Genomic DNA, 18,613 nt, shown 5'->3' with positions numbered 1-18,613 from the left:
TTTCTGGGGTGCATCAAGAGAAGTGTGGCCAGCAGGGCTAGGGAGGTTCTACTCCCCTTTTACTCTGCCCTGCTGAGACCACACCTGCAATACTGTGTCCAGTTTGGGGCTCCCCAGTTCAGGAGAGACAGAGACCTGCTGGAGAGAGTCCAAGGGAGACTCACAAGGATGATTAGGGGACTTGTGCATCTCCCCTGTGAAGAGAGACTGAGAGCCCTGGGGCTGTTAAGTTTGGAGAAGAGAAGGCTGAGAGGGGATCTGATCAATGTCTATTAATACCTGAGGGGTGGGTGTCAAGTGGAGGGGGCCAAGCTCTTTTGGGTGGTGTGCAGTAGTAAGACAAGGAAGAGCAGGTACAAGCTTAAACATAGAAGATTTCACCTCAACATGAGGAGAAACTTCTTTACAGTGAGTGTGACAGAGCCCTGGAGCAGGCTGCCCACAGAGGTTGTGGAGTATCCTTTTCTGGACACATTCAAAACCCACCTGGATGCATTCCTGTGCAGACTACCCTGGGTGATCCTTCTTTGGAGGTCCCTTCCAACCTCTCATGTTCTGTGATTCTGTGACTGAATCAAAAAGTGACAGTGAGTAGAAGTGACCATGTTGCCAGCACTGAATTCCTTGCTGTCTTTTCCCAGTGCCCTATAAACACACTAAATGGCAAAGGCAATACAGCAGAACTCCAGGAGCAAGAACCTTGCAGGAAAGATGGTTACAGGCCCATCAACAGCTCTGCAGAGAGGTAAAACAATTGTCAGCTTTACCTGCTGGCCCTCCCTGAGGCCATGGGTTCACAGTACAAGGCAACCCAAGCAGTATGAAGACCTCAGGGCTATGTCAGTTACCAAGACCTTAAGCCTGCTCCTCTATCATTATGAATCCAGTGCAAATCTGAAATGGATGTGGTAACAAACTGCCCTGAAAGACAGACTGGCTGCCAACTGCACTTGCCCAATGCAATCAGAATAAAACAACAAACCCCCAACATTGCATAGAGGAATAAAAATTTGCCTTAAACTATAACATGCAATAATCAATCCTCTAGGCCTGCAGCACCAAAGGACAACTGTTAGTCACAAGCCTCATATCAAAATTCATGGAAATGGATGGATTAAATCTTCAGAATCCTTAAAAGAAAAAAAACAACCCAAAAAAAAAACCCAACACCAAAACCTCATGATTTCTTATTTCTGTGTCTCAGCTGTGGGAAAAAGTCAGGTATCCGCATACTTGGCTGCCTCAGAAGATACCTCTAATCATGCAGTCTGTGCCAGCTTCTGCATACAAAATGTGGCTTATAAAACTGCATTTTATTTCATAGACTTGCAGTGGGTTTTGTCTTAATACCTATGCTAGCAGATGTTACCCAGGAGAAAGATGTCACCCCAGAGAAAGGGTGAATTCCAATGCTGAAAAGAAATTAAAGTAGATTCAAGTCAAGTTGTTAATCCAATTGCAGCCCAGAAAGCCAACCACATTCTGGGCTGCATGAAGAGAAGCATAGCCAGCCAGATGAGAGAAGTGATTCTCCCTCTCTGCTCCACTCTGGTGAGACCCCATCTGGAGCACTGTGTCCAGTTCTGGAGCCTCTATTACAAGAAGGATCTGGGGGCACTGAAAGGTGTCCAGAGGAGGGCCACGAGGATGATCAGAGGGCTGGAGCTCCTTACCTATGAGGACAGACTGAGTGAGTTGGTGCTGTTCAGTCTGGAGAAGAGAAGGCTCCAAGGAGACCTTCTTGTGGCCTTCCAGTACCTGAAGGAGGCTACAAGAAAGCTGGGGAGGGACTTTTTAGGGTGTCAGGGAGTGATAGGACTGGGGGGAATGGAGCAAAACTAGAAATGGGTAGATTGAGACTGGATCTTAGGACGAAGTTGTTCCCCATGAGGGTGGTGAGACACTGGCACAGTTTGCCCAGGGAGGTGGTGGAAACCTCATCCCTGGAGGTTTTCAAGGCCAGGCTGGATGTGGCTGTGAGCAACCTGATCTAGTGTGAAGTGTCCCTGCCCATGGCGGGGGTCTTGGAATTAGATGATCCTTGAGGTCCCTTCCAACACTAACAATTCTGTGATTCTAAGCTAAAAATCAAGCAAAATATGAAGGACAAGCTGAGTAAACACCTCAGGAGAAATCCAGGTAGCAGCCAGCTTGGTTAGAGATTTTGGGATAGATTTACAGGAGTTAATTTTGAAGATTTTTGTATACTGGGGGGAAAAGCCTTAAAGACTGAAGGTGCCAGGTAATGCACCACTGAATGTGTCTGTGTTTGGAGCAGGTAAAGATGAACTCCTAAGCACAGTGCTTCTATTCAGGATTTGCATTGCTAAGTTTTTCTTTATAGGTACTGAGAGAAAAAGCAACAGAGCAAGCACTACAGAGAGGTCTAAATATTAGCAACACATCGTTTGAAAAGGACTGAAGGCTCAGCAGGAGGAAAATTCAGAGTTACCATAGCAGCCACCCACTCTCCAAAGAGGGGAGGGGAAAAAAAGAAAAAAAGGAAAACTCAAGAAGTTAGATGAAGAAAAGAAGCTGTTGTTAACAAGACAATGCACACAGATGTTAGGTGATAAGGACTTGGAAGAAGCTAGAGGAATGACTACCTCCAGCACAGGCTTTGGGTGTTGTTTTTCAATGTGTTAATCAAGGAAATCTCACAAGTCCAATCTGGTGAGACCCCCACCTGGAGTGCTGCATCCAGTTCTGGAGCCCCTATTACAAGAAGAATCTGGAGGTGCTGGAACATGTCCAGAGAAGGGCTGTGAGGATGACCAGAGGGCTGGAGCTCCTCTCCTATGAGGACAGACTTAGAGAGTTGGGGTTGCTCAGTCTGGAGAAAAGAAGGCTCTGAAGAGATCTTCTTGTGGCCTTCCAGTATCTGAAGGGGGCTACAAGAAAGCTGGGGAGGGACTTTTTAGGGTGTCAGGGAGTGATAGGACTGGGGGGAATGGAGCAAAACTAGAAATGGGTAGATTCAGATTGGATGTTAGGAAGAAGTTTTTCAGCATGAGGGTGGTGAGACACTGGAACAGGTTGCCCAGGGATGTGGTGGAAGCCTCAACCCTGGAGTTTTTGAAGGCCAGGCTGGATGTGGCTGTGAGCAGCCTGCTGTAGTGTGAGGAGTCCCTGACTGTGGCAGGGGGTTGGAACTAGATGATCCTTGAGGTCCCTTCCAACCCTGACAATTCTATGATTCTAAATCTGATGCTGTTTACTTCTCCCTCTCAGAAAGCCAGGACTCTGGGTCAGCTAATTTTCAGTTTATGTCTTTAAGCTGGTTTTGTTTGGTGCACAGCTGGCTGAAATGCCCAGGGAAGATTCTCCAGCAATCTCCTCCCCCCCAGCCCCTCTCCCCCACATACTTCTGTTAACCAAAAAGAAAGCACATTTTGTATCAGAGATTCTGTGCTCATGAAATCCTAGCTGAGTAATACATGGAGGCATTTATGTCCATGCTCTCAATAACTGTTGTACACAGCTCATGCAAAGACTAAGCTACTGTTTAAATCTTCTGCTCCAGTGAGTAGTGATGAGAACATTATCTCGGGCCAACTATCCTGATAAACACCATGACAGTGGAAGGACACGACCCCAAGTATTGAAACATTGCATTTCTTTCCCTGGTGTGCAATAAGCAGCATTTTTTATCTGCTTTAGCAAGCAACAAGACTATAAAATAAAGAGAGACTCAATATTAATCATGGACCTAAATTTGCAAGCTACAAAGAACCTAAATTTGTAGGCTCCAGTACCTAAAGGGGGCTACAAGAAGGCTACAGAGAGACTGTTTGCAAAGGCCTGCAGTGACAGGATGAGGAGCCATGGCTTCAAACTAGAGCAGAGCAGACTGAGATTGGATGTGAGGAAAAAATTCTTTACTGTGAGGGTGGTGGAATACTGGAACAGGTTGCCCAGGGAGGTGGTTGAGGCCCATCCCCAGAGTTAATCAAGGTGAGGCTCGATGAAGCCCTGGGCAGCCTGATCTAGTTGGGGATGTCCCTGCTGACTGCACGGAGGTTGGACTGGATGACCTTTGGAAGTCCCTTCTGGCCTGGCCCATTCTATGATTCTAACTCAGCTGGTAGATCACAGCAGTTCACTTGATCAGGCAGCCTATTCAGGAATCCTGAGAGCAGTTTATAGTGCTTTAGTTAAACAAGTGCCATACATGAAGAAGTGATGCAGTACTGACACAGGAGATATTAACTTCTGCAGCTAGTGAAAGATAACAGTCATGAAACAGCACAACAATTTTAATTGTTGATCTTAAGTGCACAATGACCACAGACAACATAAGGTTTGCATGAAGCAGTCAGGTCAAAAGCCACTGACAGCAGGTATTAGACTTGACTGGTGTCTACTTTTATGGTTTTGAACTGTGTTAATACTATTTTCCTTCCTGCTTTGCAGTAGCTGAACAGTTGGTTTCCTTTAGTTACTGTGACTCATGGCAACAGTGGAAATCCAACTTTAGAGAGGGATGAGGAAAATAGGAGCAATTAAAATGAAGAATGCTGAATATTCTCTAAAATAGCTGGTGCCAAACTTAGAGGTATGTTTCGGTGAAGCAAAGCCTTGGATCTCTCTCCAAATAAAGACAATACTATTAGAGGAGTCCTACACTTGCCTCAAGTGAGAATAGGATTTCATTGCTCATCTCTCATTGCAGACAACACTTGCCTGCACTAACTGGTGATCCACAACTCCTAAGCAGACACCACTTAGAAGGAACTTCTGGTAAACATTACTGTCAGTGCTGCAGATTTCAAGCAACTGGGTCTAAAACCATCTCCAGAAGCCTGGAGTTGGGTATGCTGTCTGTGGCATGGGGTTGAGCTCTTTGCCATGTGGGCAGCTATGATGGTTAGAGGGCTGCAGCCCTCTAATGGATGCACTTCTCCTATGAGCACAGACTGAGGGAGTTGGAGTTGTTCAGTCTGGAGAAGACAAGGCTCCAAGGAGACCTTCTTGTGGCCTTCCAGCATATGAAGGGGGCTACAAGAAAGCTGGGGAGGGACTTTTTAGGGTGTATGGGAGTGATAGGACTGGGGGGAATGGAACAAACCTAGAAATGGGTAGATTCAGCTTGGATGTTAGGAAGAAGTTCTTCCCCATGAGGGTGGTGAGACACTGGAACAGGTTGCCCAGGGAGATGGTGGAAGCCTCATCCCTGGAGGTTTTTAAGGCCAGGCTGGATGTGGCTGTGAGCAACCTGATGTAGTGTGAAATGCTCCTGCCCATGGCAGGGGGGTTGGAACCAGATGATCCTTGAGGTCCCTTCCAACACTAACAATTCTAAGTATCACCTTCCAAATCAAGCAGGAATTGGAAGACAGCTCATTAAATGTTTGCTCAAAAGCAGTACATGTGTATAGATGTACACAAGTGCACTCACACCTACAGCCAGGCAGATACTGAAGGAATTTAAGGGATGACTTCTGCAGTGACCACAGAGACAGCCCCATAGTATCGGAGAATCATGGAATGGTCCAGGCTGGAAAAGACCTCCAAAGGTCATCCAGTCCAACCTCCCTGCAGTCACAGGGACATCCCCAACTAGACCAGGCTTCCTGGTTCCCCATAGACACTCTGAGGGCAGCCCAGAGCTGCAAAGGCGAGGGTGTGTGATTACCAGCACAGATCAGGTAAGAGACTGCCATAGACACGTACTGGGGACAGCTTTACTAAGAACAAGATGTACTTCTGCTAAAGGCTTGAACAATGTGCATTTCAAACTAAGCCTAACTGCACAGAGTTGCTTGAATGAGATTCATTAGTCACTCTGCTACTCTTGCCTGTTCCCTTGCACTTCTCAATAGCTTCCAGAACAGCTCTGATACCAGGCAGGCAACACCAGCTCATTGCTCCCTGTATGAGAGAGGAATAAGAGCTGTAGCTTACCTCATTGCAGAGCAAGAGACAAACTGAATTTGCACAAGCACTGAGATACTTAAAAATACCAATTCTGGTAGCTAAAACCATGCACAGATGCTGGGAAAGCTGCAGATATCAGACACACATGCCCATGCTTCTGTTTCATTCCACTGAAGAATACAGCTGTCTGCAATTCTACTGATCTATACTGTATTAAAACATGGAAAAGACTCTCTACTAGTCACAGACATCCCTGCCCTTATTCTTCACCATCCAGCAAAGCCTCTTCCCATATTCTCTGGAAACAAGGAAAAAGTAAACTGAGAACCTGGTTATCATTGGAAGGAAAGGCTGAGGGAGTTGTGGGTGTTCAGCCTGGAGAAGACTCAGGGGGGTCCTTATCACTCTCTACAACTACCTGAAAGGAAGTTGTAGTCAGGTGGGGGTCAGGCTCTTCTCCCAGGCAACCTGGGACAGGACAAGAGGGCATGGCCTGAAGCTGTGCCAGGGGAGGTTTAGGTTGGATATTAGGAAGCAGTTCCTGACAGAAAGGCTGATTAGGCACTGGGATGGACTGCCCAGGGAGGTGGTGGAGTTGCCATCACTGGAGGTCTTTAAGAAAAGCTTGGATGTGGCACTTAGTGGCCTGGTTTAGCTGCTGTGGTGGTGCTAGGTCACAGGCTGGACTTGGTGATCTTGGAGGTCTTTTCCAGCCTCAATGATTGTGTGATTCTTGGACAACTCAGCTTCTTTCAGCATGGCCTTAAACTTTCAAGGCTCTAACAACCACATCTGTAATTACCAGAATTAAGTCCAATGAACTACGTTCATGACGACCCCACAGCAAGTCACAGAAGGTTTTTACACACATAAAAATCAGACAATATTTGCCTCAGATCAGATAATCACAGAATTTCAGGGGCTGGAAAGGACCTCAAAAGCTCATCCAGCCCAACACCCCTGCCAGAGCAGGAGCACCTACACCAAATTACACACGAACACATCCAAGTGAGCTTTGAATACCTCCAGAGAGGGAGACTCCACAACCCCCCTGGGCAGCCTCTTCCAGTGTTCTGTCACCCTCACAAGGAAAACATTTTCCTTCATATTTACATGAAACTTCCTATGCTTCAACTTCTACCACTGCCCCTTGTGCTGTCATTGGGCACCACCCAGCAGAGCCAGATGTTGGTCAGTTAGAGGGTAGAAAGGCTCTGCAGAGGGACCTTGACCAACTGGACAGATGGGCAGAGTCCAATGGGATGGCATTTAACGAGCCCAGAGAGTGGTAGTGAATGGTGCCACATCCAGCTGGCAGCCAGTCACCAGTGGTGTGCCCCAGGGATCAGTACTGGGCCCCTTGCTCTTTAACATCTTTATTGATGATCTGGACGAGGGCATCGAGTCCATCATCAGTAAATTTGCTGACGACACCAAGCTGGGCGCAGGAGTTGATCTGCTGGAGGGTAGAGAGGCTCTGCAGAGGGACCTCGACAGGCTGGGCAGATGGGCAGAGTCCAACGGCATGAGATTTAACACATCCAAGTGCCGGGTTCTGCACATTGGCCACAGCAACCCCATGCAGAGCTACAGGCTGGGGTCAGAGTGGCTGGAGAGCAGTCAGGCTGAGAGGGACCTGGGGGTGCTGGTCGATGGTAGACTGAACATGAGCCTGCAGTGTGCCCAGGCAGCTAAGAGGGCCAATGGCATCCTGGCCTGCATCAGGAACAGTGTGGCCAGCAGGAGCAGGGAGGTCATTCTGCCCCTGTACACTGCACTGGTTAGGCCGCACCTCGAGTACTGTGTCCAGTTCTGGGCCCCTCAGTTTAGGAAGGAGGTTGACTTGCTGGAACGAGTCCAGAGAAGAGCAACAAAGTTGGTGAGGGGTTTGGAACATAAGCCCTACGAGGAGAGGCTGAGGGAGCTGGGGTTGCTTAGCCTGGAGAAGAGGAGACTCAGGGGTGACCTTATTACTCTCTACAACTACCTGAAGGGAGGTTGTAGACAGATGGATGTTGGTCTCTTCTCCCAGGCAAGCAATACCAGAACAAGAGGACACAGTCTCAGGCTGCGCCAGGGGAGATTCAGGCTGGATGTTAGAAAAAAGTTCTATACAGAAAGAGTGATTGCACATTGGAATGGGCTGCCTGGGGAGGTGGTGGAGTCGCCATCACTGGAGGTTTTTAGGAGAAGACTTGACGGGGTACTTGGTGCTGTGGGTTAGTTGCTTGGGCGGTGTTGGATTGGTTGATGGGTTGGACGCGATGATCTTGAAGGTCTCTTCCAACCTGGTTTATTCTATGTATTCTATTCTATGTAAGTCCAAGTGCCAGGTGCTGCACTTTGGCCACAACCACCCCAGGCAGTGCTACAGGCTGGGGTCAGAGTGGCTGGAGAGCTGCCAAACGGAGAGGGACCTGGGGGTGCTGAATGACAGCTGCCTAAACATGAGCCAGCAGTGTGCCCAGGTGGCCAAGAAGGCCAATGGCATCCTGGCATGCATTAGGAATAGTGTGGCCAGCAGGAGCAGGGAAGTCATTGTGCCCCTGTACTCTGCACTGGTGAGGCCACACCTTGAGTGCTGTGTCCAGTTCTGGGCCCCTCAGTTTAGGAAGGACATTGAGACACTTGAATGTGTCCAGAGAAGGGCAACAAAGCTGGGGAGGGGTCTGGAGCACAGCCCTGTGAGGAGAGGCTGAGGGAGCTGGGGCTGTTTAGACTGGAGAAGAGAAGGCTCAGGGGTGACCTCATTGTCCTCTACAACTACCTGAAAGGTGGTTGTAGCCAAGAAGGGGTTGGTTTCTTCTCCCAGGCAACCAGCACCAGAACAAGGGGACACAGTCTCAAGCTGTGCCAGGGCAAGTTTAGGCTGGAGGTGAGGAGAAAGTTCTTCACCGAGAGAGTCATTCGTCATTGGAATGTGCTGCCCAGGGAGGTGGTGGAGTCACCATCCCTGGAGGTGTTCAAGAGGGGATTGGACGTGGCACTTGGTCTAGTCATGAGGTCTGTGGTGACAGGTTGGACTCGGTGATCTTTGAGGTCTCTTCCAACCTTAGTGATACTGTGTGACTCACCCTGCACATCTTCATAAACATTGATGAGGTCCATTCCTCCCTCCTCCCCACACAAATGGTGTGAGCCAGTTGCCCTCTCCACCACAGTGACACAAAAAGGCACAAGATACTTACAGCCAGGTACATAGCTGCATATACACTTAGTGCTGCTTCTTTGGAGGGGAAAGTCTTCCTGGCTTTCGTGATGAGCTCTGGATTTCCAGTACAGGCATGCACACTGCTGATGAACTGTGTGTACTGTTTACATCCAAGTGCTGTATAGTTGGGTTTACAAAGTGCAAGAAAATGTGGTGCAAGATTCCCTGTTACTACTTGACCAGCATTTACAAAGATGTCTGTAGCAAACAGTCCAAATGCATAAATTCCTAAAAGGGAAAACACAAGAGTTAAATTTCCTGACAATTTCACTCCAGGGCAAGATATTTATTGCAGCAATACATCAGCTCCTTCCATTTAAGAAGGTGAAGAACCCTGATCTGCATTGCACCCTTGTGGTGGGTTGAAAGTAACACCACCCCCCACCCCTCACTAATTTGAAAGAATTACCCCCAAAATAAAATTGCCAGACTAGCTCAGAAGGTTTTGGATGCAAATGAAGCTCTATTTACAAGCAAACTACAATCCAGAAATATGAAATGCAAAGAGTATGTACAAGAGATGTACAATATAGAGATATTTACCATTCATAAACAACACAGACTCCCTCAGACCCCCCTGAATGGATCCAGGGGAACCATTCAGCTCTTTCCCCACTCCCTCCCTCCTTCCTGTTACCTCACACAGTAGTCAAAACAGAGATCCCCTGGCAAGGCCATGGGAGGGAGAGAGAGAGAGAAAGAAGTTGCAAGCAGAAGTGAAGGAAGAAAAGAGAAAACTTTTTCTGCCTCTGCTCTACATCCCATTAGCAATCCAATGAATTGTATAGACCTTAGCATTATTTTCCTTTGATATCCAATGGTAATTTACTTTACTCTCAGTCTTTGAAGTCAGGGACTAGGCTAAAGTTCCCCCTTCAAATACTCAACAGCCCTGAAGATCTTGACCCCTGTTGGAGATGTTAGTTCCCTACACAATCCCAGCAGCAACACTGCAGTGTCACCACACACCTGATCTCCCTCCACAGAATCACAGAATTGTTAGGGTTGGAAGGGACCTCAAGGATCATGCAGTTCCATCCCCCCTGCCATGGGCAGGGACACCTCACACTACAGCAGGTTGCTCAGAGCCACATCCAGCCTGGCCTTCAAAACCTCCAGGGATGAGGCTTCCACCACCTCCCTGGGCAACCTCTTCCAATGTCTCACCACCCTCATGGGGAAGAACTTCTTCCTAGCATCCAATCTGAATCTACCCATTTCTAATTTTGTTCCCCCCAGTCCTATCATTACCTGACACCCTAAAAGGTCCCCATCTTTCAGAGGAGTGCAGTCCCCTCTTACACAAGTAGCCTGCCCTCCTAGGCCCCTCAGCCATGTATCTCCACTGCTTGGGGGAGCTAGCTGTACTTATGCCCATCTTCGCTAAAGAGAAGTGACACAGGCGGATTCCTCACCCCCTAAATCTGCTGGGGAACCAAGGAAGCCAGGCCCTGATGACACTGAAGTTGTAACACATACTGAACAAACAATTTCTTTTCCCTCACAGCTGTAGAGCAGCTGAAGAACTGAATAATTCAATGCACAAGTTGTCTCCGTCTGCCTGCTGCTGAGCACATCTCTATGTACAGCATATTAATCACAATACCAACACAGTGAGCTAAAGACATAGATGATTTTTTGAGGAGCTACTTATGCTATAAGAGTGTTTTTCAGACATATCAGCCAAGCATTAAGCACAGGGACTCATTCAGAATACAGAATACAGTATGAACCAGGTTGGAAAAGACCTTTGAGGTCATTGAGTCCAACCTATCACCCAGCAGCATCTCATCAACTAACCCATGGCACCAAGTGACTCATCCAGTCTCGTTTTAAACACTTCCAGGGATGGGGACTCCACCACCTCCCTGGGCAGCACATTCCAATGGCCAATCTCTCTGGGAAGAATTTCTTCCTCACATCCAGCCTAAACCTCCCCTGGTGCACCTTGAGACTGTGTCCTCTTGTTCTGTTGCCAGTTGCCTGGGGAGAAGAGACCAACCCCCACCTGGCTACAACCTCCCTTCAGGTAGTTGTAGACACCAATAAGGTCTCCCCTGAACCTCCTCTTCTCCAGGCTAAGCAACCCCAGCTCCCTCAGCCTCTCCTCATAGGGCTGTGCTCCAAACCCCTCACCAACTCTGTTGCCCTTCTCTGGACACATCCCAGCAAGTCAACATCTTTCCTAAACTGAGGAGCCCAGAACTGGACACAGGACTCAAGGTGTGGCCTAACCAGTGCTGAGTACAGGGCAGAATGACTTCCCTGCTCCTGCTGGCCACACTGTTCCTGATCCAGGCCAGGATGCCATTGGCCTTCTTGGTCACCTGGGCACACTACTGGCTGCTGTTCAGCTGCTGTCAACCAGTACCCCCAGGAAATGCATGTGTGAGACTGGTTAAAAGAAAACATAACTCTGCTATTCAGAGTTCCTTTTCTATCCTTCTGGGAGCAGAAAAGATGTTCTGGAAGGAAATGCAAACACAGCACCCCGACTAGAAGGCAAAGACAGCAGGTGCATGCTCAAATTTGACTTGAGCTAGAGATTTCCTCCTGTATTTCCACAGGCAACTCGCCTTATCTTCCCCAGACTTCAACCCACTGTGAATATAGCCTGAGTTCTGGCAGCTCCAATCTTCATGGGGCACCAGGAGAGCTTTAATGCCTGTTCATTACAGCAGATATAGAATCACAGAATTGTTAGGGTTGGAAAGGACCTCAAGGATCATCTAGTTCCAACCCCCCTGACATGGGCAGGGACACCTCACACTACATCAGGTTTCTCACAGCTACATCCAGCCTGGCCTTAAAAACCTCCAGGGATGAGGATTCCAACACCTCCCTGGGCAACCTGTGCCAGTGTCTCACCACCCTCATGGGGAAGAACTTCTTCCTAACATCCAATCTGAATATACCCATTTCTAGTTTTGCTCCATTCCCCCCAGTCCTATCACTCCCTGACACCCTAAAAACTCCCTCCCCAGCTGCTTTGTTGGCCCACTTTAGATACTGAAATGCCACAATAAGGTCTCCTAGGAGCCTTCTCCTCTTCAGATTGAACAAGCCAACTCTCTCAGTCTGTCCTCACAGGAGATGAGCTCCAGCCCTCTGATCATCCTTGTGGCCCTTCTCTGGACACATTCCAGCACCTCCAGATCCTTCCTGTGATAGGGGCTCCAGCACTGGATGCAGTGCTCCAGCTGGGGTCTCACAGAAATGCACCTTTCTAAAAGTCAGGATTTTTTCCTCAGCACAGCTAGAGGAGCAGGGATGATTTCTGTGACCCTGGCTGGCTAGCAGTCTCACACTGATGTTAATTCACTCTGAGCTGCTAGCCACTGGTGAGCAGCCGACTGTGCCCAGCTGAGCTGCTGCACAAAAGGGCCCTTTCAGCAAGCCCCAAAGGTGTGCACTGCCCAGTGGAAGTGGCCACGTCACTTTGTGTAGGCATAATGGGCAGCGATGCCTCATCTGGTAGAGCAGTGCAGAAGCCATTGTTCATCCCTTCCCTGCCTCCCAGCATTTGGGCTTGTGGCTTTGTTGGGTTGGGTTTGTTTTTTGCTTCTGTGAGCAATGAGGGCCCACCAAGTAGGAAGGAACTGATTACACCCTGTGGTGGGTTGAAAATTCCCCCCCAACATTAAAGTGCCAGACCAGCTCAGCTGGAAGCAAATGAGTGCTGTATTTACAAGCAAAAGTACAATCTGCAGTGAAATGCCACGAATGTGTACAAACCCCACAATATTTACAGGCATTTACCATTTATAAACAGCACAAGAACTCCCCTGGACAAAACCAGGGGGCTCATAATAGCTTCCCCACTTCCTGCCCCCTTCCCTCTACCTCCCTGTACACAAGGGACAAGAGAAAGAGCAGAGTGTTGTTCTGTTAGATACTCAGCCACAACGAAGAACACAGCCAAGGTCAGTAAAGCCAAGCAGAAGCCAGAGTTAGTATCTGCTAGAGCAAGGAAGCCAAAAAGAGAGAGAGTTAGTGTACACAGCCCCACTTTGCCCGTCCAATGGTATTGTTTAGAACTTCTTATTATCCTTTTTACATCCAATGGTCATTTTTTTGTTTGCATTCTACTACTTTCTGATCAAGATCTGTGGAAAATTTTCAAGGCACAGCCTGAAACTACCACCCACCCTGAGCAAGTGGAGCGGGGGAAGCCCATCCCCAGTGCCCACCTTCTCTGGAGCCATGCAAGAGAGCTTTAAGGAGTGTTGGCCATGTGGTGTGACAGCCTGCAATCGTGCAGCGAGGGGGCAGGCGGTGCTGGCACGCTGACACCACACACACAGGCACAGCTGCACATGCCTGCCCGCCTGCCCCTGCCACTGGGGCATGCAGGGGGATTAGCTGCCCCAAGGCTTCCTTCCTCCAGCTGTTTCTCTTAGATACAGCAGCGACTCCAGAAGCTGCAGCAGTTTCAGGCTCTGCCTAGAAAATTTTCCACAGATCTTGAACAGAAAGTGATGGAATGCAAATAAATTACCATTGGATGTAAAAGGGGAAATAATGATGAGGTCTAAATTATCCCATTGGTCTGATAACATAAAGTTTGTTGGATAAACTAACTCTTTCTCAGCTCTTTGCTCTAGCAGATACCAGCTGGTGGCTTTTGCTTAGCTGTTGCTGACCTTGGCTGCATTCTTGTTGTGGCTAAGTACTAACAAGCTACTCTCTGCTCTCCTCTCTCTTTTACCTTGCACAGGGGGCAAGGGAGCAGAAAAGGGGAATCTGTTGGTAGCCCCCTGGTTTTGTCCAGGGGGGGTTCTTGTGTTGTTTATAAATTGCAACTATATGCAAACATCATATATTTTGTACATATTCATTGCACTCCATATTTCTAGATTGTAGTTTTGCTTGCTTCACTTGCTTTTCAACTGAGCTGATCTGGCAAATTTTATTTTGAGGGTGGAATTTCAAGCCACCACTGAAGCAAATAATAGAACTGAGCCCTGCCCTGGCACTGCTTCACACATTAAAAAGCAGCATCTGAGAAGAGCCATTGTGAGTGGTGATGCTGCTCCCCCCAAGCACACTCACAATGAACTAAGGGGAAAGGATGACATCTCCTACCTGCTAAAGTCAATAGTGTAGTTACAGATGATTTCAGTGCAGCATGGATTTTGCAGAGTTTTCCACTAGAGACAATCTCCAGGCTAAGAAAGCACCTAAACCAGGCTGGGCTTTGAATACACATTTATACTGGCTTTAAACACACATTTATACTGGGTTTAAACACACATTTATATTGCAACATCTTCATCTTTGTCTACTGCATGTGTGGCACAACCAAAAGAAAACTGTGAGCTACAGATATGGCTCAAGAACATCTCCTTTCTTCACTTTCCCACTCCCTACTCCAGACTTGCTGCTTGGTTTTCCCCGTCATGGTCTGTGGCAGGTTTAGGCTGATGCCTGGGAAAATTTTCCACAGGTTGAGTAGAAAAGTGGCAGAATGTAAATAAATTACCATTGGATGTAAAAGGGAAAATAATGATAAGGTCTAAATTATTCCATGGGTCTGATAACTAACTGGTTTTGTCCAGGAGGTTCTTGTGTTGTTTCTAAAGTGCAACTACATGTAAATATTGTATATTTTATACATATTCATTGCATTTCATATTTCTAGATTTCAGTCTGCTTGTAAATAGAGCTTCATTTGCTTTTCAACTGAGCTGGTCTGGCAAATTTCATTTTGGGGTTAATTTCAACCCACCACATGGTCCCTTTTTTCCTTTCTATTTTTACTGCTGTTGCTGTGGTTGGTTTGGGTTTTTTTAATCTGAACTTCCAAGAAGCTTCATTTGCTCTCCAGAAAGAGAAGTCACTGCACCAGTGTTAAGACTGCAGGTGAAATGTTGTGTGGTTATCTGAGTATTTTCCCCAGGTCAAAATGAAGACACAGCTGACCACCCTCCCTCACCATTCAGAAAATGAAAGCATTCCCTTTGCTCATACCAAGGAATCTGATGGTCCTTCGCACCAGTGGATTTATATAACAACAGTCTCCAGTTAATATTGTTTTCTCTTGGTTTTCAAAATCCTTTGTAGCTAACTGTAGACAAAACACTGCAGTTTCTCCAACAATAATCTTAGGGAAGGAGACAAAAAAAAAAGAGGGGGGTTAGAGGGAGAAATGGTACATCAGATTACAGCAAATAACACGCACTAATATCACACAGATGGCTCTCCCATCGTAAGGAAACAAGAGCAAATCAGCACAAAAGACACCATAAGTGAACCACATTTCGTCCATTAATCTTCTTATGAGGGAAATGTGCCTTATGGCTTGCTTTATTTGCTGTAAAAGAGAGCAAACTTCTTTAACTGGGAGCTGGAATCCACGTAATATAACCTATTTTTCGGGGTGAGGGTAAAGAGAAAGAAATGTGTTACTTCAACAGGACCGAAGGAAAGCAAGGCCTAAACCTGGAAGATGCTGACCATTTCAGTTCCCAGGTGGTGTGCACTGACACTCAGCATTTCACAGGGTCCACCTCTAAATTTTGCACCATGGTGGGAGAGAAAAATAAACCAATCAAAGGAACCACAACAGAGCTCCTGCTCACAACAGCGGACTGGCTCACCAGGAGGTACTTAAGAGGGTTTGATTCCTGTTTTGCCAGCAAAGTTTATCAAGTCTGGCTTTACCCTTTGTTCCTCTTGCTTGAACAGTGTCACCACTGATGTTTTAAGATTAAATGTGTTGTAGTGAATGGGAAACAAGAGAGTAAGGTTTTCAGGTCTGGAGATCATTCACATTACAGCTGGTACAAAACAGTAACAATAAACATAGTAACAACATCATAATAAATGTCATAAATAATAATAATAGTAGTAGGAATAATAATAATAATGAGGGTTTATAATTATCATCATCATCACCACCACAAATCAAAAAGAAAACTCTTGATTTTGAATGCAAACTCTCCTCTCTGTGCATTTACCTGTACAGAAAAACATGACAATCATTGCATGGAGGCTTAATAGCCAAAGCCAAGCATGTATTTGTCTAAACCCAGGACACTGAAGCGTTATGGCAGGCAGCACAGGTTGCCTGGACACTGTCACCACTGATATTTTATGATTAAGCACAGTTGTGTGGTAGTGAATGGGAAACAAGAGAATAAGGTTTTTCAGGTCTGGAGATCACTCACATTACAGCTGGGGCAAAACAATAATAACAACAATAAACATGATTGCAAACATCATCTTAATAATAAATGTCATCATTAATAGTAGTAGAAGTCATAATAATAATGGGGTTTTATAATTATCATCATCATCACCACCACAAATCAAAAAGAAGACTTCATTTTGAATGCAAACTCTCCTCTCTGTGCATTTACCTGTACAGAAAAACATGACAATCATTGCATGGAGGCTTAATAGCCAAAGCCAAGCATGTATTTGTCTAAATCCAGGATACTGAAGCTTTATGGCAGGCAGCACAGGCATCATTCAAACAAAACCCCAAAGAGTAGAGCAGATGGGTCTAATATTGACCACTGCATTCCCCCTGATTAACTGTGGGACTTAAAGGGGAGGCTGGTCCACTCTTCTATACGAAAAGCAGTAAAGCTTATTGATAGATACATCACATCTTGATAAACAAGAGCAGCAAACCGAAGTCTTAATCCCACACAAATCCAAGAGGCAATGCCAGCATATCTGATTCATTGCCTAGGTTTTTCTAAACGTCTGACACACACCACAATAGGTCAGAACAGTTTCACACAGTGCTGGTTACACAAACCCTACAGGTCACACCTCATAAGCACCGTTTGTTGTCAACAGGAAGAAGGCAATTAAAGACCTTCCTTAGTCATCTGTAGATCTACACACACGACTCTAGCCTACACTGTGACACAAGAGAAAAGTTCTCCTTATAAATTGTGGCACAAATAACAAAAAATAACAGTGGCAGGCTTGTAAAAGCAAAGTTCAGACTGCCACAGAAGCAAACCAGTGGAATTCTTAGATGGAACATGAATATCAATACCTGAGCTGACAAGCATCCTCTCTCTGCTTTCATGTAAGTATTACACTATCACAGTACATCAGAGGTTGGAAGGGACCTCCTGAAATCATCCAGTCCAACCCCCCTGCCAGAGCAGGCTTACCCAGGGTAGTCTGCACAGGAATGAAGCCAGGTGGGTTTGGAAAGTCTCCAGGGAAGGAGACTCCACAACCTCTCTGGGCAGCCTGCTCCAGTGCTCCGTCACCCTCACTGTAAAGAAGTTTCTCCTCATGTTAAGCTGAAACTTTCTCTGTTTAAGTTTGTATCCATTGTCCCTTGGCTTACTATTGTGCACCACCCAAAAGAGCTTGGCCCCCTCCACTTGACACCCAGCCCTCAGGTATCGATAGACATTGATCAGATCCCCCCCCAGTCAGCATACTGAAGTACAATTCCTTCAGCTGTGATAAAGAAACTGAGAGTGCACACCTGAAATGTCACTCAACCCTGAATTCAAGACGTGGGGGTTCAGGCTGGGTGCCTCCTGTTACTGCCACATAAGTTACAGCTCCGGGGTCCTGAGGGTCCAGCCCAATAAGGTGCACATGGGAAGCTGCCTATTTCATACCCACAAATCCTGTGCCCTATAAATCCATCTGCAAAGCCCTTCTCTTCCTCTTTCTTCCCCCTCTGCTCCCATGGGAGATGCTCCCTATCGGGTAATGGTGGGGGAGTATCTCAAGGCCTCTTAGGTCTGTCTAGGCCTAATGCCAGGAGGAGGAAGTGGGGGTGCAGTCTCAGACCTGGCCAGCCTGAGACCAGCCTAGCAGTGGGTGGGGGAAGAAAGAGCCCTGAGGGTTTGGATATACCCTCAGGTGGGGAGAAGGGAAGTGTTGGGAGGGTGTTGGGTTTGCTATAGGGGACGCTGTGTGCTTTGGGGATTTTTTCACTATGCTTGCAGCTTCTGTAAAACACTTACTGCTTTTCCACTTAAACTTTCCATCACTTTTGCAATCCATTTGCATGAGTGTCATCCTTTTGCCCCTTTCAGGGGCAAGAGAGGATCTGCCTAGCCTCAAACCAGGCCACAAGATCATGACAATGGTAAGGAGAATTCATCCCAATGACTTCTATGCCTCTCATGGAAAAAAAGCAAACAAACCAAAAAAGCAAACAAAAGCCCATTTGTAATATAATTCATAAAGGGGAGCAGAGAAACACTGAAATTTTTATTGCAGGTCACAGTAACTCCCTTATTTCCTCTGAAATAATGAAGCATCAAATACCAAGCAACCTGAAAACAGTAAGATTCTGCATATAACTGTTAGGGGGGTTATTTTTCCAAACTCAATAAATCTCAGTAAAATTACTGCAGATTGCCAAATACCAGAAAAAGCAGAATCCAGCACAAGGGAAGCATCTGTGACACACAGAATCATAGAATTGTTAGGGTTGGAAGGGACCTCAAGGATCATCCAGTTCCAAACCCCCTGCCATGGGCAGGGACACCTCACACTACAGCAGGTTGCTCACAGCCACATCCAGCTTGGCCT

General features: G+C 46.8%; 1 protein-coding gene across 2 annotated transcripts in view; it reads right to left on the bottom strand.

Moving 5' to 3' along the window:
• Nucleotides 1–18,613, bottom strand: part of PLPPR5 (phospholipid phosphatase related 5) — a 76,118-nt gene that overhangs the window by 26,833 nt on the left and 30,672 nt on the right. For both annotated transcript variants that reach the window (XM_009908088.2, XM_054165048.1), the window contains exons 2-3: nt 15,059–15,191; nt 9,066–9,316 (exon numbers count right to left, since the gene is read on the bottom strand). In XM_009908088.2, the coding sequence (XP_009906390.2) occupies nt 9,066–9,316; nt 15,059–15,191 (384 nt within the window). The remainder of the gene's footprint in view (nt 1–9,065; nt 9,317–15,058; nt 15,192–18,613) is intronic.

Source organism: Dryobates pubescens, chromosome 11 (genome assembly GCF_014839835.1).
Source record: "Dryobates pubescens isolate bDryPub1 chromosome 11, bDryPub1.pri, whole genome shotgun sequence".
Taxonomy (NCBI): Eukaryota; Metazoa; Chordata; class Aves; order Piciformes; family Picidae; genus Dryobates; species Dryobates pubescens.
The sequence above is the reverse complement of the archived record's forward strand: the minus strand, read 5'-3'. Positions and strand labels throughout refer to the sequence as shown.